The sequence below is a fragment of the Phasianus colchicus genome, chromosome 3 (assembly GCF_987193195.1).
Source record: "Phasianus colchicus chromosome 3, bPhaCol1.hap1.1, whole genome shotgun sequence".
Taxonomy (NCBI): Eukaryota; Metazoa; Chordata; class Aves; order Galliformes; family Phasianidae; genus Phasianus; species Phasianus colchicus.
Genome location: NC_143438.1, coordinates 90,677,627 through 90,697,619, shown reverse-complemented (window position 1 = coordinate 90,697,619; position 19,993 = coordinate 90,677,627). Strand labels below are relative to the sequence as shown.

General features: G+C 36.7%; 1 protein-coding gene and 1 long non-coding RNA gene across 9 annotated transcripts in view; one reads left to right on the top strand and one right to left on the bottom strand.

The window, feature by feature from the left end:
• Nucleotides 1–19,993, top strand: part of TRAPPC9 (trafficking protein particle complex subunit 9) — a 472,387-nt gene that overhangs the window by 53,973 nt on the left and 398,421 nt on the right. For all 7 annotated transcript variants that reach the window (XM_090138036.1, XM_090138035.1, XM_031591261.2 and 4 more), the window contains 4 exons: nucleotides 2,807–2,892; nucleotides 11,110–11,236; nucleotides 12,865–12,997; nucleotides 15,715–15,878. In XM_090138036.1, the coding sequence (XP_089994162.1) occupies nucleotides 2,807–2,892; nucleotides 11,110–11,236; nucleotides 12,865–12,997; nucleotides 15,715–15,878 (510 nt within the window). The remainder of the gene's footprint in view (nucleotides 1–2,806; nucleotides 2,893–11,109; nucleotides 11,237–12,864; nucleotides 12,998–15,714; nucleotides 15,879–19,993) is intronic.
• Nucleotides 15,889–18,781, bottom strand: LOC149918739 (uncharacterized). Of its 2 annotated transcripts, none has more exons than XR_016465367.1 (3): nucleotides 17,586–18,781; nucleotides 16,503–16,803; nucleotides 15,889–16,184 (listed from the first exon to the last, which is right to left on the bottom strand). It is a non-coding gene; the product is annotated as an uncharacterized LOC149918739 (long non-coding RNA). The 2 variants fall into 2 exon arrangements; XR_016465366.1 differs by lacking the exon at nucleotides 15,889–16,184 and having other exon boundaries at nucleotides 16,201–16,803; nucleotides 17,586–17,674; nucleotides 18,097–18,781.

Genomic DNA, 19,993 nt, shown 5'->3' with positions numbered 1-19,993 from the left:
ATAAGAAGATGTCTGAGCTACTTGGGATGCTTTTTAAGGCTTTCATCTTTTGAAGTACATAGCCAGCACATTTACTTTTAAAACCCTCTAGTGTTTGGTTGAAAAATTTTGTAGAGAAAGGAATGTACAAAACAAAACCATAGTTCCATTATAAGAAGGAAGAATCTTTGAAGATAATGTGGTTGTTTTTTAACATGTATTTGATCTACTTTAATTAGAAATAACAACAATAATAAATGCTGTGTGTTTTTGTTACGGAAACGAAAGGGGAAACAAAGCTTTTTAGAAAATTCTTATGTTTTCAGCTTTTAAGCTTTCAACTTGATAAGCTTTTCTAATTGAAAACAATAAATTGGATTATTTTATTCTGTTTAAATTGATTTAATGTGCGCTAGTCATGAGAAATAAACCTCATGGTTTATGACATAAAGGGATTTTTCTTATAGAGTCCTGATAGTTTTGAGTAGTACTGCTGGTAGTATAATACAGCTCTGTTAGGAAGTCTTGTAAGTAATCTCTCATAGCTACATGCAGATGTAAGTACAGATCTTAACCTTGCACCATATAACTGGATTTTACCTTTTCCTTTCAAAAGCTATTCCTCCAGGGCAGCAGTTCTATAGCACTGTCCTGCTCTGTTTTATGTAGATCTTGTGGGAAGCAAACTGTAGGTAGCTGGTGAGGACTCTTGGTGCAGCTGGTTGTGGTTTCTGGGTGACTGAGTTGATGCAACGTGTATTATTTATTTTCCTGAAAATAAATGTCAATAGTTTTTTTGGGGAAGGTAGCTTAGGGAGTATTTGACAGTGAGAAATTGGTCAAAGCTGCAAAAATATAAGAAATGAGCCTATGATCTTGTTCTCTTTGGGAGAAAATAGGTTAAAGCATCACAGTTCTAATGATTTTGTTTGTTTTGACTAAAACTTAGCAAGTAATTACTTTCCAAAGTGGTTTTTTTTTTTCTTTTTCTTTTTTTTTCCCAGTGATTTACATTTTCAGAATCACTTTATGTGGTTGCATTGCATGCATTTTTCAAAAAAGGAATTCTGATCCTCTGGTAGTTCTTCTAATCTGGAAATTACTGTAATTTGCAAGGGCTAAAATGCCCACTTCAGTTCACTGCTAACCATAATGGGGGCTCAGTGCTTAAATAGCTTTGAAAACAGTGTGACAGCTCTCGAGAGAAGCTACCAGTTCTTTTGGGGATGCAGAGTGCGGAAGACTTTGGTCACTAATGAATTAATTAAAAACAAAACAGCACAAACAACAACTACAAAACATCCCACACAAATGTGCATTTGAACGTGTAGTTTTAATCTACTGTTTTACTTCCCTGGTTTCACAGTAATATAAGCTGTTAATATCTCAGAATGTATGCTGTTAATTTCTAGTAGCGTTAATTGGACTTAAACATTTGCATCAAGCACATCTCCCTTGAGCTCTCTCACACTGCTTGCAAAATGTAATCAGATAGTGATTGTGAATGTGCTGTTCGAGTGCAGATGGTTTTAATTGTGAGTTACAGTCTTAATAATCCTGTTTTTTACAGAACATTTTCTGATATACTAGAGAAAAGAGCATTAATAATGTGTTAAAATCATTGTGTAAACTAGTTAAAAGTTAATCTGCGTGCGTTATAGAGTAGATTATGGTCATGATTTATTTAATCTATTTAATGACTATTTTAAAACCACCTTTTGTTTATTTGGACTGTAGGTCCTCACCTTGTATGGCAAACCTCACATTCAGTGTAAAATCTGAATGTAGAGTGCACGTGGTTGTGGTGAGAAATCCAGGAGGTAGAAAGGGCTGAAAAGATTATGGAATTGTGGTGCCAAGTAACCTTTGTGCATGGAGTAGCCCACCAGAAATGGTTTATGTGCCACAGATCTCCCTTTCTTAAATTCCTTACCTCCTTAAATGCAACCAAAACTCCAAAATTTTACACTTAGTTTGAATTGCCCTTCAAGCTTGAACTCTGTAACTTGTGGCTGGATAGGTCAAGAAATAAGCTGCACTTGCAGTTTCTATTTACTGGTCATGGGTCTTACCTGAATATATCCAGAAATTAAACTTACTATCTTCTGTTATTGCTTAAGTCTACCTTTTGTAACCATTAATCAACAAATAAATAATCAGCATCAATATTTTTTCATGTCATCTTCCCCTCCCAAATTTCCCAAATTTCTTATTGTGTTCTGTGGGAAATCAGTAGGAGGAAAATGGAGGTGGCATCTTGCTGGTGAGCAGATGCTTTCTTCTTAATTTAGAACAATCTTTAATTTACTCCATATTATCAGATAGGTATAGATGAAGATTTTTTTTTTTTTTCCCATGATTTTTCATATCCTTTTTTCCTTTGGTGTTTATTCCCTATTTGGTTGCTTTTTGACTGAGCCTTGATACAAGGTAATGCCTACTTTGGGCCTGCCACCCAGTATGGAAGTCCCAAAGCTTTCAAATGGTTACCATTAAAGAAGTGTTTAAGTACTCTTTTGAACTGGTGCCGGAGTTAATTTTGCCAAAGTAATGTTGGCACAATGTGATGTTGGGCTCTGGAGTACTACTAGCATTAATATAATAAGCCTATTAATGAATGCTTCCAGTCCTTTAACGCATTGCTTTGCCTGTGATTTGCAGCTTGTGTCCGTTGGTACTTGAATAGGACTTGGGCTGTGCAGATCATAGAGAAGTGTTAATTTCAAAAATAAAGCTAATGTAACACTCTGACAGCTCAGCTGATGCTCATTTTTATAACACTACGATTAGGCAATTCCTGCATTAATTCTGTTCTCATTTCGCATAGATTTCCAGTGGGTCCAGGGAGATGTGTGTGAAGTTCAGTTGATGGTGTACAACCCTATGCCTTTTGAGCTCCGAGTAGAAAACATGGTATGTATCTTCCAAAATATTTTCCAACTTCTTCACTAGGTTAGAATTTTAATATCGTTTTATATAAATCAAATAGTTTAAAATCTGTTAAGTCAGTGTAGCATCAGTTTAACAGTGCAGCAGTGTAAGTTCTCTCACATTTTTGCAGTGGTGATGAGGTACTGAATTGAAATGTCTGTTATTCAGAGTTAAAATGCTTTACTGCTACTGACCTGTGAATCAATTCTGTATCTTTCTGCATTGATTCAAACTCATGCTAAATAATTTATTTATGCTGGTTTTCAAGTAATAATCATATCCCAAAGCCTAATAATTAGTGTAATCTTCCTCCTGTTACTTGTTTTTATCCTAGCTTTACAAATTCCCACATTGACCACGTTTTTTCAAAAAATGAGGAATGAAAATAACTCGTTCTGAGGAGCTTTGATTTGTAATAGATGCTTCAGCATATGGATATGCTATTCCCAATCATAAATGTTACTTGCAACCACTGGATGCTAAATTGACAAGATGGAAGTGGGGAGGAAAAGACTAAAACACCAGAGAAGTGTCTCAGGTTAGAAGGTTCAAGCCCAGGCTCTCTACTGAAACGCAGTGGATTTTTTTCTTCCTTATTGCAATTAACAGGACTTTTTAAGGCTATTATCTCTTAAAAGGTTAAACATCCTTAATTGCAAAACCACCTTAGTCTCCAGTCATCCTAATCCAGTGTTATTCTTAGTTGAATACTTTCACCTTTTCCCCAATATTTAATATTGCTTTAAAAAAGGAGTCCCGACTCACACAAGCCACAAAGTAAGTAAAGCTATGTCAGTATATTAGGGTGTATTTATATCTCAGGATTTTTCTTTTTTTTTTAATTGATAGGTGTATTGTACTGCAGTGGCTAGTCAAACAATTAGACCTAAATTACAGGTAATATGCCACATATGATATTTTTTCCACAGGAAATGAATGCACCCAGGAAAACAGTTTTAAACTGGAAGGGGGGAGATTGGACTAGGTAACAAGAGGAAAGGTTGTAGATTGAGTACTGTGAAATTCATTCTTGGAAGCTAACATACTCGGTTCCTTCAGCAGCATTTTGTCTTATGCTTACAGAAGTATTCTGAAATGTTAGGAATGAATAGAAAAAGTAATGGTAAATGTGTGCATCAGAAAAGACTCCATGTAAAAATTATTTTAAGAACGTTTTGATTTATCGTCTAATCTGTCTTGTGTAAGTAATGATGAAATTATATATTCAAAATCTTTTTGGATAAATTCTTAATGAGGAAATTTCTTGTAAGTGGCTGCATATGCTAAAGATTTTGGAATACAGTTATTTATACGAGTGTGCACTTCATCCATTCACTGTGAAAATTAATCGTAATAGTATGAATACTACAAGCTAGATAGTTATCTTCTGAATTAATACTGCATTTCAGTTTCATTGGTAAGCACCGGAGGAAGTAGAAATGCAGACTAGATACAAATAATTGAAGTGATTAACATAGTTCTTTAGTCAGTGTTCTAAAAATAGAGTGCTTTGAGTAAAATCTGCTGTGCACTAATGTTGTCTAATTGGTAGAAATGAGTTGATTTTGCTTCATTTGTGTGGAATCAGGAATGTAGGCAGCAAATGAGGACAGCAATTACTCCTCTCAACTCAGTGTTTGAGAGACAATGTCTTCAGCACCAAATGTTGAGCTCCCTGCTTAGCAGCAATACATATGGACTGGTGTCAGTGGAGCAGCATAGGATGGGTAAGGAGAACTGCATCTGTTCAGTCTGAAGAGACTGGTGGGTAATTCGTATTGCTGTCCTTCCCAGTTTGGAAGCTGCAATGAAAACAGAGCAGGACTCTTCCCAGAGTTGCACAGCGTAAGTTTCCCATGTTGCAGCAATGGGAAACTTTCTTAGTAGAAAAATTCTATTTTGCCAATGTCTCAGTGGCCATACAGTAGGAAGAGGTTTCTGAGAAGGAATAAAGAATCACCATCTTCAGAAATCTTCAAAACTTGAGTGGATAGGACAGTGAAAAAAAAACTTACACTGATATGAAAGTCGTTCCTGTTTGGAGCAGTGAGTTGGGCAAGAGGACCTCTGACATTTCCATCCAGCCTGACTTGTTTTGATTCTTCGATGATGTTTGTGGGTTTACTAGTGTGTGGAAGTAGTTATTACTTGATCGCAAGAATGAAATCCTTGTGGTTTTATTTTAATAATTCAGAATGTTTAATATTTTAAAACGTTTTATTTTATTGTTAATGTGTACTCATGTCTGCAGTCTCCACGCCTTCTTGTTATCTGAGTTCTTGTAATTTTCATGTTCTTTCATATTATTTAGTCTCAGAATCATTTATACAGTGAACGTATACTTTTCATTTACTGTCAGTTTTAGCTTGTCTGGCCCACAACCTTTTCCTTCTTTCTGACTCAGCACCTTATCTGTGCAGTATGACTACTCAACCTTGTTTCCAATGACTGACAGTCTTTTGAATTCTCCATTGCATGATACCCATTGTTTCCCTTTGTCATGGTTCATTCTTCATCAACGTGCAGCTGTCTTGAAATCTATAATCCTATTCCATTTTTTTTTTTTCCTTATTTTCCCTTTCCATTAGCTTTTCATTTGTTGTTGTTTGAGCTTACTTATTGCATGTTAAACTGTAGAAGTGTTGGTCCAAACTTTTATAAGTGCTCTTGTCCTTACGTATCATCTTGCTTGTTAGGGCTGAAAGTTTGGAAGGTAGTCAACATAGTACTGACACAGAACACTGAGACAGAGCACAAGTTACTTAGGAGAATGGTTTCCCACTGAAAGGCTTCTCTGTTGTTTGTTCTTTTTATTATTTGAAATAATATTCATAGAATCACGGAATGATTAGAATTGGAAGTGACCTTTAAGATCATCTGTTTCCAACGCCCTGCTATAGACAGGAGCACCTCCCACCAGACCAGGTTGCTCACAGCCCAACTAGCCTAGCCTGCAATGCTTCCAGGGAGGGAGGATCCACAACCTTTCTGGGCAATGTGTTCCATTGTACCACCACCCTCACAGTCAAAAATTTCTTCCTATTATCTTGACTACATCTACCCTCTTAGAGTTTAAAGCCATTTTCCCTTGTCATGTTGCTACGTGCCCTTATAAAAAGTCCTTCCTGTGGGCCCCCTTCAGGTGCTAGAAGGCCGCTATCAGGTCCCCCTAGAGCTGAAAAGCCCCAGCTCTCTTAGCCTGTCCTTGTAAGGGAGATGCTCCAGCCCTCTGATCACCTTCATGGCCCTCCTCTGGACCTGCTCCAACAGCTCCACGTTCTCCTTGTGTTAGGTGCCCCAAAACTGGATGCAGGACTCCAGGTGAGTCTCATGAGAGCAGAGCAGAGGGGCAGAATCAGCTCCCTCGGCCTGCTGTTCGTGCTTCTCTTGATGCCACCCAGGATTACTGCTCAGTATGTTTAGTTTATATAAGAGTGTACAGGCATGACTGATCAATATTACTCAGGTGAAGAAGCCCTGTAAAGTCAAAATGTTGACCTTTTTTTTTTTTTTTCTTTTTTCTTTTAGTTTCCTCAAAATCTTTTGTCCCATAGTCCCATGTATTCCTGAGTTGGAAATCTCTTTAGATACCTGTTCTTTGTGTGTGTCTCATTTCTTACCTCTTTTCCGTATCCTGATTTTCTTTTGTCCATATAGTAGGAAGACTCATCCAATAACAGTGATATAATGCTTATAAAATGGCAAATAAGAGTATTTAATTGTGCAATACAGTGGCAGTTAGGTCCAAAAACTGTATATTTTGGGCAGTGAGGTAAAGTAGGGGTGGTCAGAGGAGGCGCTTTCATAAACTTTAGCAGATAGCTTAAATCAACAAAGAGATAAATATGATCCTAACTTGCTTTATCTGCAGTGCATTAGACTGAATATTTTTTTGTTGTCCTGGTGGTGGAATCCAAGTCAAGAGTAGATTTGATGTTCAGCTGTAAATAAGTATACATACAGCTTTACATTTTTCCAGGAATATTGATATCTGTTTAGACTTGTTCAGACACGTGAATGAATGCTAGCCTCTGTCTTACAGCTATGGAACCTTTTTTCTATCTGGGAAAAAATGACCTTTGGATTTGAAACCGTCAGAAAACAAAAAAATCCTGTGAAATCTCTGGCAGATTTATTTCATGTCTTGGAAATAATGTCGAAGCTTTAAATCCTGGCTAAGTCTGGTGACATCTGCTATTAAAATAGAGTGCATATGAAGATACAGCACAAAGTCTGTTAAGTCTGCAAGATTTTAACTACTTTTTTCTCTGTTTCTCAAGCTTCGTTTTAAAGGCAAATATGCTGTCTTGAGAATTTCTATGAGAAATTTTGAGGGAATGTTATTTATTGAACTAAATTATTTATTTTCTGCACTTACTGTAGAAAATGTGGCTTTCTTATAATCACCATGGTGGTAGATACAGAGCAGTGTAAGTGGTATTTAATAAATTAATTTAGTGGAACTGAAAAATACTGGCACAGCACACAACATTTCTGGAGTTTGTAGTTTTAAAAGCTCATAACTCAAAAAGAAAATTTTTCTTATATGATTCTCATTGTGTTTGGAGCATGTGTTTGTTTCAAGACAATATAAGTGTAGTATTTTGATTCATGATGATATAAAAATAGAATTTTTTTTTGTAAACTGCAAAACTGTGTTATTAGCCATGAGCCCCTTCTGTGTTTAAAAATAACACCTAAACTACTGAAAAATCTTTATGTATAAGCAGTCCCATAATTTGGTTTATGCTCATTCAAATTTATGGAGTTCACATCTTTTGTTTCTGCCCTCTAGGAGAATATTTACTTACTGACAGGCTGCTTGTCGCTGAAGCTATATTGGGCAAGAAAATACACAAAAAATGTGGAAGGAAAAAGGTGAAAATGGTCATGTTTGATGTATTCTAGGTCTGCTTAAAATAATCGTGCTAGAAATAGTGGGAGAAATGCTCTTTTAAATAAATATTTGACAACACTGTGTAAAGTTTACTCAGTGAGGAAACTAACTTGGGCAGTGGTACTTGGGAAAAAAAAAGTGAGTAAAAAAAAGGAAAGCTTAAAAAGGCAGTTAAATGCCCATGTTATTTTAACTGCATCCCCAACAGCTACCATTTACAGACAAGTTGTTTTGTTTTTCTGAAACTAAATGGAGATTTGAAGTTATTGAAAGGCAGGCTGTAGCAATGGCTTGAATATATCCACTCTCAGACAATTTAGATTGTTATACGAATATAAGGAAATGAAAAATTTTTTCTCCTGATTTATACATGGAGAGAATACATTGGAGAGAAACTTGCATATAGATGATAGTATTTTTCTACTTGGTCAGAAAGTGGTGGTTACAAAATATTAGTGCTGAAATATGGTGTAGTATTCTAGGGGAAAGAAATCTTGAGTATTTTTGCTTTTATTTTTTGCCCCTCCTTTTTCTGCCCCTCCTTTTTCCATTTTTCCCTTCTTTCCCCTCTTCCCTTTTTCTGCACCAGATATGTTTAGTTAAAGGGAGTAACAGCAGTTCAGCTTTGATTTCATTTATCTAAGCAGTTTTAGGCACCAGAGGGCAATGTTTGGCAAATATTTCTGTATTCTGCTTTCTGGGTGATAGCAATATTGGATGTTTCTTTCAGACATTCTAGATTACATCACCATCTTTTCAGACTTATTTGTGTGGTTCAAGTTTGAAGAATAAGCACATTAATTTCAATTTATGCTTGTAAAACCAAGGCTTTGTTGAGGTTTACATTGTTTTGTTTGCTTGCTTGTTTTTCATTTTGATGACCTTTTATACTTTCTTGATACCTTTACATAAATATTTTAAGTTTTACTGGATGGTAAAACTCTCATAATGAGAGAAATACATGCTGCATTCTACTTCATGCAGTAAAGCACTTGGGGCTCTTTAACTTTTTAGACCAGGAATAATCTGTGCTTAGGGAAGATATTTGGCACTTGCATTGCATTCTCTTAAAACATGTTTTTGAGATTTTTTTTTGTTTGTTTCTTTTTGTTGTTGTTGCTAAAGAATAGACTGAGGATGCATTTGTAATACATCATGAACAAAATACATTCTGGTGAGGACTTATTTTGCTTTATCAATTATCTTGAGGCCAGCATGCTGTGTTTGTGATCATCATGATCCAGGGGTGTCATTTTGATGCAATTTCAGGGAGTAGACAACAATGTACCTGTATGTAGTTCTTCTTTCTTTTGCTCCTCTATTGTTAAAGCATTTTATTACTGGTAATTGCTGGAGTGTAGTAACTCATCCTTCTTGTCCATAAGCACGTTCATATTTTGGTTGAGCCATTTTTGTTTCCTAAGGTATGTATTATGTGAATAGTGATTAAGGTATTTTCTACTTGAGAGTTAGAAACAGAAGATTGCTAGTCTGCTTTTTACAGCAGATGTGAACTTTAGAGGTGCACCTTTCCAAGTCCTATTGAATTAGAATTGAAGTAATCATAGGTGTTTTTGAAGGTAAGCAATACCAGTGTGGCTAGCATTGCTGCTGCTTAAACTCTTTGTTCAATCCTCAAGTCTCTGTGTGGTTTTCTCTGTCTCAAACCATAAGCTTTTTTTTTCCTGTCATTACAAAAATAGTATCTGTTTCTTTTATATACTCTTGAATTCCTGTGAAGCATCTCAACACACTTAAGTTTTAATCTAATTGTACTTACTGCATTAATTGCTAGAGAGACTAATATTGGATATCATCATTCCCTCTCCCTCTCTCTCTCTATATATAATCAGCTAGTAACTTAGACTCCTGTATTTTACTATACATTTCTTACTTTTAACAGCATGTACTGTGTTCAAGCACCTTAAATTCGTTAACTGAACTTAAAAAAGTGATTAATTTACTGAGGAAATAATGCCATGTTCTATAGACCATGAAATAAATGTATTTTTGGTTGCATTTCTTATTTTGTGGTATGTTTTTACGTCAGGGTGCTAAGAGATTTCTCTGTCATACACTAAGGGAATAAATGCCAATTGTATTCTGGGCTCCATCAGAAGAGGGGTGGCCAGCAGGGTCAGGGAAGTGATTGTCCCTTTCTGCTTTGCCCTCATGAAGCCCCATCTGGAGTACTGTGTCCAGGTCTGGGGCTCCAAATACAGGAAAGACGTGGAGATGTGGAGCTGTTGGAGAGGGGCCAGAGGAGGGCCACAAAGATTATCAGAGGGCTGGAGCACCTCTCCAATGAAGATAGACAGAGAGACCTGGCCTTTTTCAGCCTGGAGAAGAGAAGCCTGTGAGGACACCTCATTGCAGCCTTCCAGTATTTAAAAGGGGATAAACAGGAGGGGAATCAACTTTTTACTTGGGCAGGTAGTGATAAGACAAGCGGGAATGATTTTAAGCTCAAGAAGGGAAAGTTTAGACTAGATGTCAGGGGGAAGTTCTTCACAGAGAGAGTGGTGAGGTACTGGAACAGGCTGCCCAGTGAGGCTGTGGATGCTCCATCCCCGGAGGTGTTCAAGGCCATGTTGGATGGGGACCAGGGCAGCCTGGTCTAGTACCAGATCTGGAGGTTGATGTCCCTACCTGCAGCAGAGGGGCTGGAAAATTGATGATCCTTGGGTCCCTTCCAACCCAAGTCATTCTATGATTCTTTGAAATCATGAGGTCTAACTGCAAACATCTTCTCTTGATGGGTGGTCAACTTAGTGAGGTGAATGCCTTATTCAACTCCTAATTTAGATTTTTAGCTTAGGTAGAAAAACTAGGCATAGTTTATTATCTGTAAATACTCAGTTTGTTCCTTCCCCATAAATAAATGTTTTCTGGCCTGGAACTTTAATTAAAGCTAAGGAGGAACTGCTACTGATGTTTGATTTTCATTGTCTAAAATGTAAGCAAAAATATATGTTATGTCACAAGTCCAATTAAATGTGGTTATAAAAAAACGCCTTGCAGATTATATCACTCGTGTTTTTTTGCTGCGTTTTGGGTATAAATTATTTGGATTGCATATATCATTCTCAGCTCAGACACATCCTGAAGCACACACTTCTCTACTGAATACAAATCTTGCAGTAATTCTGGAAGGCTGCTTAAGTCACTGGTACTTTAAACCAAAGCAACTGCTATGTGCAAATTTGAATAAACAGTAAAAGTTTGGATGATATATTGCAAGAGATTAAATCTTAAGTGTATATCATAAATGGATTTATCTGTGTTGTACAACTTTTTTTTAGGGTCTCTTGACAACAGGAGTAGAATTCGAATCTCTTCCTGCAGCCCTTTCTTTACCTGCAGAATCTGGTTTGTATCCAGTAACTCTTGTTGGTGTTCCTCAAACCACTGGACAGATCACTATCAATGGTAAGGGATCTTTTTCATCATTCTGTCCTGTATTTTGTGTGTCTGTGAGTGATGGTATAGCACAGTTCAAATCAATGTGCTTTACACATTTGCCACTCTGAATTCTCCTCAATATGTAAAACAAAACAAAACAAAAAATGAAGTGGAACCACAGATATAACTATTTGATATGCTGGACTTCATTAAAACCATAGTATGATGCTGAAAAATCATTTGGTTGTAATGATAACAACGTCTATTTACAGTATCTTCAGTATGAAAGGAAAAGGATAATGAACTCAAACTCCATCTTAGCAGTGTTTTCATTTGGAAAGCTTCTGAGAAAAATGGCTTGAACTTTTTCATGAGAAGGCAGAAAATAATCTCTCAGCTCCTTTTTTTTAATTAACCATTTTCATGTAACGTTACAGAAATTTTTGCCAGTTGCTTGTGTAGAAACAATTTAGCTGATGTGTGTAGTCTGATGAAATCAAGATGTCATTGCATTCATAAGGCTCAATGGAATTGTCTGCCTAGTAAGTGAAGAGGATTAAAGAACTCTTTTTAGAAACCTGGCAGATGAGACCCCTAGTAAATGCAGTGTATGTGAACATGATAGATGCAGCATGTAGTAGTACTGAGCCATATTAACAACATGCAATTTTAGGTACTCTCAGAATATAAAATAACAGCAAAAGAACTGTTTTAATAAAATTCATCACCAAAAGAAGACGGATTTGAACTTGAAGAAGATTTGTTCTCATTGTGTTTTTCCTAAATGCTTTTCTGCCTGCTCATAAAATGATTTTGCTTTCTTTTTTGTGTATTTTTTTTTTTTTCCTTCAGAAACTATTTCAGTAAATAAAGAATAGCATCAAAGCATTCAGGAACATTTGTTCTGTAGTTGTCTGCTTTTAGTTTCACATACTAAAAATGTATTGCAAGCAGAGGAGTTGATTTCTTTATTTGGTTGTTACTTGTATGTCAATGGATTATATTTTCCTTCAGATACAGGTTGGTATATATTGCTTGGCAAGGAATTGGTGTTGAGATATTTGACTGCTAAACTAAGCTTTTAGAGTATAAGCTGTGATATCTCATGGCAAGTGTTTGCATATATCCATATTCAATTTTTTTAAAAGCATCATTTGCCTTGGGGTTGCATTATCTTCAAGACACTCTAGAGACTGCTGTCAGGTTTTTTTTGGAAGAAGTAGGGGAGTCTCAGCATTAATTGAAAGGTAACAAGTTATGTGCACTGGTAGATAATGTGATAAGGTATTGTGAAATGTTGGTCTGTATAATATCATTTGTTATGTTGAACTTGTGATGGTTTACAGAATTTGCCGTAATGCACGGTAAAAATTATGGACAATATCTTATTTTTTTGATTAGTTATAAATACAGAGACAGAAATGTGTGGTTTTTTGTATATTATTTACTTAAAAATATTATCTAGGGCACTCGGAAACTTTTTTTTTTTTTAATATTTTATGTCCTGAGAAGATTCTCCTGTAGAGAAGGTAGTGTTTTAGGTCGCAGAAACACTGGCAAGTTCTTGCAGGTAATATTACTGTATTGGATTGTTTAGAAAACAAAAGCAATGTGCAACTTTTTTTTTTTTTTTTTTTTTTTTTACAAAAAATCAGGTTACCATACTTCAGTTTTTGGAGTATTCAGTGATTGCCTTCTGGACAACCTACCAGGAGTCAAGACCAATGGCTGTACTGTTGAAGTCATTCCAGCTTTGCCAAGGCTACAGATCAGTACCTCCCTTCCAAGGTGAGAAGCTGAATAAAATGAGGATTTTATTTGGTAATACTGAAGTGTTAGCATTCAGAAATGTTCATAAAATCTGTAGTAAAGGAGTAACCCATGAAGTATTGTGGGTTAGAAGGAGATCTTCTATACATCATCTGGTGTAGGACGTTGCTCAAAGTGGGATGAGCTCTGGCAAGCGATGTGTCTTTGATGTTAGATGAGGTTGCTCAGGACATTATCTCATCACACTGTAAAACAGTGTAATTGCTTTGCATGCTGGTGAATTGGTCATGTAATATTTGCTAGGCATGCAGTCTTTATGGTTTAGCTGTTGTAGGGGAACTGCTAGCTCATGGCTTGAAATGATAATTGAGCACATGGTGAAGAGATGTGGCTGGCCTAGAGAGCACAGGCAAACTGTTTGCACCTGTGTCCCTTATGCAACCAGAAGGGATGGCCCTGGGCTCATGTAAGGGCCAGTCACTGAAGGGAAGGCATTTTCTGGACCCACGCTGCTTCTTGCGGAGGAATGTTGCATAGTCAGTGAGCCCTTTCATTAAAGAATGTAGTTTGAAATACAGAGGGAATTGCAAATATTCTTAAAGGAGCATAATATCTACTCTTTTTGGATACGTGCTCTACTGAGAATGTGGACCATTAACAAGACTTTCTTTGGATGTTGGAGTATATTCCTTTTTCATTAGTGTTAAGTTTGCCCTTAGTTTCTTCAGGTGTTTTGGTTTCTGTGTTCAGTCTCAGCTCTTGTGACATCCTAGATATTCAGATGTGCTCCTGGCTATCTTGCAGTACGCCAAAGAGGTCTCTCTCTGCCACCACTTTGCCTTTCTCTCAGACTTTGTGGCAGTAAATTGCATTATGTAGCTCTTGTAAGCTCTACTTTCTCCTCTGGAAAAAGACACCGTAAAGAAATAACAGAATTTACAGTCAGCTGTGTAAGATGTAAGTAATTTTTCTTCTTGCATATTGCTGGTTATGTTTTATGTTTACATTTGCTTTGAGACCCAACCTACCAACATCTGAGCTGTATTACTGAAATGAAATCTTTTTCTGACTGATCGCATCAGCTTTTGTTGAAGGTAACTTTTCTGAGTTTATCCCCAGTTCATTTATTTTTGAAGTGTTTGAGATAACCTTGATACTGTACTTTGTGAATGACTTCAAGGTTTGTTTGAAGGGTCAGTTAAAGACATATAGCTCTCTTTCATCTATTCTGGTGTTGCTTGAACTAAGGTTTTGAGTTGATAGTCATATTGACAGCAATAATTCCAGGCCTTTCTATGCATACCTAACAATTGTTTTGGAACAGTTGTGTCATGAAAGAGCAGTTTATTAAGCTCAGCTTAGCAGGCACTTTAATGAATCTTTCTGTGGATTAAGAATGACTTAGTAGCTATTTTCTTTATTATAGGTATTTATACACAAGTTTATAAATAAATTTATATGATATAAAAATACTACATTACTGAGTGAAACATTATTGATGGCAAAGGTTTGTTTTTTTTTAAAAAAAAAAAACTGATAGGGAGGAAGGCAAATTCATAAATAAAATTATCCAAGATTTATTGTGTGGGACAGTCGGTTCCACAAGAGCTAGAAACTTTTGCAGCTTCAGGCCAGCCATGCCAGGCATCGTGACTACTTCCTAATGTACTGAAACACTTCCATGGTATTCTTATGCTCAAAATTTTGCCCATGGGCTAAGCACTAAGAACTTAACTGTTTGCCTCCTAGCAGTCTAATAAAGGAATCACTGTTAGTACATATTATTAAGGAAGGAAGAAAAAAAGTACTATGTACAGAATAGTGTGTTTAAAATTGTTATATGTGCTCTCCCTACCTGTTTTCCTGATGTTATTCTTACCCTTCCACTGCTCCACTTGGGTGCTAAGGCTGGCATTTTCAGCCTGTAGCTGCTGTTACAGTGAATTGTCTGCATCCAGAAACCTTCACCACGAGGAACACGTGCTGATGTCATTCTTACTCTTTATTTTTTTCCACTTGGAGATACATAAGGCTATTTTTATGGTTGCAAATATGCTTTTTCCACCATGCTCTGCCTTCACATACTTGTCTGGTCATTAAAGATGTATCTGCCTCCGTATAGGACACTGACAGTATGTTGGTGGAGTTTGGGAATGTTTAACAATGTAAACTAATTTATCCTCCTTTGTAAGTATAAAGGTTTCATCTCACCTGAGGCTTTTTCTGCTTGTTGAATTTATTCTAATTTTTGCAATATTGGTGGGCTGATGAGAAAGCAGTACAGACTTCAGGATCCTGCAGATGGCTCTCGCTGGTATCTGCTGTGGCGTTCAATTGCTTCCCCTGATTTCCTTTTCTCTTTTTTTAGTACTCAGACCTGGTGTTCAAATACTTGGCAGATCAGATGTCACTTCTTTTAAGTCTGCTCATTCTGATAACCTGCAATTGCTTTTTTTGTGCTCTTCCCTTTCTTGATTTTTTTTAAATCTGTTTTTTTAACAGACTTTCAGTCAGGAAGACATTTTTATGTGCACAACACTAACATTTGTCTAAGTATAAAAAAAAAAAAAGAAAATGAACGTGGCTAAAATTAGAATGGAAAATGTCAAATATCTTCAAGATTTCACAGCCACAGTTCTTGAATCTTTGAAGAATGGCTAAGAGAATGTAATATGTTGGACAAGCTTTTAATGCTCTTATTGTAATACTCTTTGCATGTTTGTCATATTTTGTAGGTCTGCTCATACACTTCAGCCTTCTTCAGGAGATGAAATCTCCACTAGTGTATCTGTCCAGCTTTACAATGGAGAGACTCAGCAGCTGATCATTAAGTTGGAAAACATTGGAACAGAACCATTGGAGACATTAGAGGTCACGGCGAAAACAGTCAACACAAAGGGTGTGTATGCTGTTTTAAAATCGGGAATAATAATCTTTTTCATAAATAAAAGCAGGACTTGTTATGTTTATAGGGTATTTCTTTTAGGTCAGATTAATGTAAATATAATACCTGTTGAAAACTTTAATCATTTTGTATAAACTTGAAAATAAAAGAGAACGTAAGAATATGCAGAAAGAAAATGAAGGAAGATGTGGAACCATCTGTATGTCAAGGGGTCATCTGTTTTTTCAGAAGTCCAAACTTCATTTCAGTGTTGCTTGGAAAGCAAAAGGAAAAAAAAAAACAACGCCTACCTAAAACTTCCTGAAGGGGAAAAAAAAATGGTGAAAAGTAAGATTGTTGAGTCTAAATTACTTCTTATCTTTACGTACAGTGATTAGCTAATTAAATGAATTACCATTAGAACTAATGTTCTTCTACTTGAAGGAAAGAAAATAAATAAGCCTACTGCTAGCTTGCTCAGTAAGCAATAGGAAAATGTGGGATAAAACACTTTAAAAAAAAAAAAAAAAGCACAGATAAAACAAGATAAAACACTTTGAATTAAAAGGTTGAACTGAAGATGCAGAAGAAATATGCAGTACGTTTCCTGCTTTCACTTCTCCCAAAGTACATACTTACATTTAACAAATAGTCTAAGAGGCAAATATCTCCTCCTTGTGATGGTCTGTCAGTTCTATTGTCCTGTGAGGCATCGTTAAGAAAATGATATTAACAGAAGAACTGCAGATGACGAGCAATAGAATCTATACATACAGTAGAAAGATCTCATTTGATTGTAGATTTCATTCCGTCAGTGCCAGATGATTAAAGTGCGATGTGATACCTGGTGTTTTTTGCTCTTTCCAGCATTCAGGCTTGTCTTTTTTTCAAGAGCATACCCTCTTCTCTGCAGCTTGAGAGACAAGGAGTTGCCAATCATCTAAGAACAGATTATCTGTCAGGGAGTTGTTACCAAGAATAACTTCAAAAGCTGAAGTAAAATGGTTTACTGTTTTTTGTTTCAGTAATTTCAAGGTGTTCCTACTGTGCAAAGTTCTTACTATATGTTTGTAAAGGAAAGACTAAATACAGTGTGAGTATTAAGTGAAATGAATGTAGTGAAGTGTATTAAATGGAAGTGCACATGGGCCTTCTAACCAGCTGTGTTAATCAGACTCTTTATAACATGATGTATATAACATGACATAGCTAAAAGGATTCAAAATTTTGAAAAGTAGACTCTTGACAACATTTAAAACCTTCCTAATATCACTGTTAGAATGGTCAAGGAATAAGAAAAGTTGATGCACTCAACTGTGTGTTCAGTGTGCTCAGTAAATTTCACTTCATCATCCTTCACTTTCTTTCAGTATAGTAACTTCTTACTATGAAGCCTCTGTGTATCTGACTACCTCTTGTTATTCTTAAGCATGGTGATAATTGTTTTACTAGAAAAAGGAAAATTCTGGATAAGTAACTTTTATAAGAATGCTGACAGAAGTCAACATTTTGGAAAACAAAATGAGTTTTGAGAGGAACAAAGTGATACCTATTCTGAGAGTGTGGCTGTTCAGAAAATACAGTCATGTAACTCATGTTGAGAGTAATAAATCAGACTTAGAGAATTGTAGTCTACTTGGGCAGGGTCATCTGGTAATCATCTTATCTACCTATAGTATGTATTAGTAAGTGGTCTCTTGGATGTTCTTTACTATTTCTTACCTGAAATATGGCTGTAATGCAAGCTACTGAGGGTCTCCTTGAGAGCTGGTTGGCATCTTCATCTGCTGTGATGGCTGTTTGCCTGTCATCTTGGAGCGTATAAGAAGTGGTTGCCTAACTTCAGCCAAACACACAGAACCTCTAATCTTTCTTGATTTCACCTGATTTTCTTTTGTTCTTTCACTTATGACATTTCTCATAAATCTTGCACAGCTGCTGCATGTGTGCCTGTCTAGCCATTTCACAGATTTATAAGAATCATTTAGCTTGGCAAAGACCTTAAGATCATCAACTCAAACCATCAGTATAAGACTACGAAGTCTTATCAGTAAATCATGTCCATAAGTGCAAATCTCTTGAATACCTCCCAAGCTGGGGGTACCTCTATGTCTCTGGGCAGCCTGTCCCAATGACTGGCCACCCCTTCTGTGAAAAAATTCTTCCTCATACCCAATCTTAACCTTCCCTGGCACAACTTGGGGCTATTTCCTTGTGTCCTGTCACTTGTCACCTGGGAAGTAAGACTGATGCCCAGCTGGTTACAACCTCCTTTTAGGTAGTTCTTGAGTGTGATGAGGTTTCCCCTCAAACTTCTCCAGACATCCCAGTTCCCACAGCTGTTCCTTTTAAGTCTTGTTTTCCTGTCCCTTCACCAGTTTTGTTGCTTTTCTCTGCATGCTTGAGCAACTCTGTTTGCGTCATGCATTGATGAGCCCAAAACTGAACACAGCATTTGGAGTGCTGTCTCACCAGTGCCATCTACAAAGGGACAGTCACAGCCCTGTGTTCTGAAACAGATTCTGACGCAAATCAGAAAAAGGGAGTTGTTGTGTTGTCACAATAAATGTCTTTCAGTATCAATATCATGTCTTTTAATGTCTCATTATACCAGTCTTGTTTACCAGGCTGTGGTATCTGTACGTCAGACATCACATGTATGCTGTGAAGGCCAGCTGTGTCACTTCATGTTGTCACTTGCCACGTCAGATGGTCTTATACTTTTTTAGAACGATGATGTGCAAAGGATGATTTTCCATCCTCCATCTCCAGTCAGCTCTTGCCAGAGGATTGTTATGTCAAAGTTAAGGGGTTCACTCTAAAAGCTTTTGTAAGTCAGCTGTTTAGTCTGTTCAGGAGAAAAGGTGACCCTGATGTGTTTTTGAAGCTTGAAGCATTGAGAAAAGCATGTCAGGCATTCTTACCGGACTTGTAGGCTGTAGTAGTGAGCACCAGCTGCACATGCTGAATGAGCTTAAATGATGGAAGCAACCAGTCTTCATTGATCTTTCCTAAAGTGATTGCTCTCTGGAACTTAAATATATGGAAATAAATTCACCTGTCTAACTCGGTTCTTTTCATGGCCTTTGAAAGCATCTGCTTGTGGTCTCAGCTGTTTAACCATGCCTGATCAGAAGTGAGAAAAATCTACCCTGAGGACCAGATAGCTATTTTTAAGAATTGCAGATATATATCTTTTTTCCAACCAAAACTACAACATTTTTTTTGATCTGGAGTTGGGTTATGGTCCGCAGGGAGCTGTAAATGCAGGGAGGCTTTTTGCCAGTTAGTCTGAAGGTATTGTCAGAGAAGGACAATGAGCATTGGTAGTCCAGCCTCAGTCTGTTTGCTGTGGTTTTGCTGTAGGATTTCTCAGCTCAGGTCTTTTCCTTTTTGCCCACACTGGCAGACACAGTTATTCAGGACATTTTAAGATATTTACTCTTTTTTTTCTACTCCTGGGGATGAATGTTAAATGGTTCATGATTTTAGAGCAAGTTTTTGTCACCTTGTAAGGATATTTGTTAACTGTGTGGAAGCAACTCTTCAAGATACATTTGCATTGTAAAGAGTATAGCAAGGTCTGCAAGTCTATTTCTGTCTGCTAGGTCTGAGTCCAGAATGCTCTGTAATTATCTCCTCAGTTTGAAGGATGCTGTTTTCCCTCAATCTGAAAGAAAATATAATAGTAATAATGGTTAGCTGCCTATGAGCACACAAACTATTAGTGCTTTTTACCTTGTAATTCTAATGTGCGCAGTCTGCGGTTCCAGATTTTCACAAAACCTAGTGTTACTTTATATTGGTAAATGCACAACTTCTGTTTTTACTAGAATTACATATGCTTGACATTAATGTGTATGAATGTCTATGCATTCAAAACTGATAGTTACTTTGGGGTCCTGTGTATTCTGCTGGGGATATATAGCTCAGCTGGTGTGGCAGCAAGAAACAGAGATGCAGATGACTGTGAAAGTCTATAGAGTTCTGTTGCCTTGAAACTTATCACATTTTTATTTTCAGGTGTTTATCCTCCTTGTATTCAGTGTGCTTTTGTTTCTTGAATTCAGAGATATGGAGCATTCTGGCGTCATCTGTTCGTGCTCTTACATTTCTATTCCCTCTCAGAA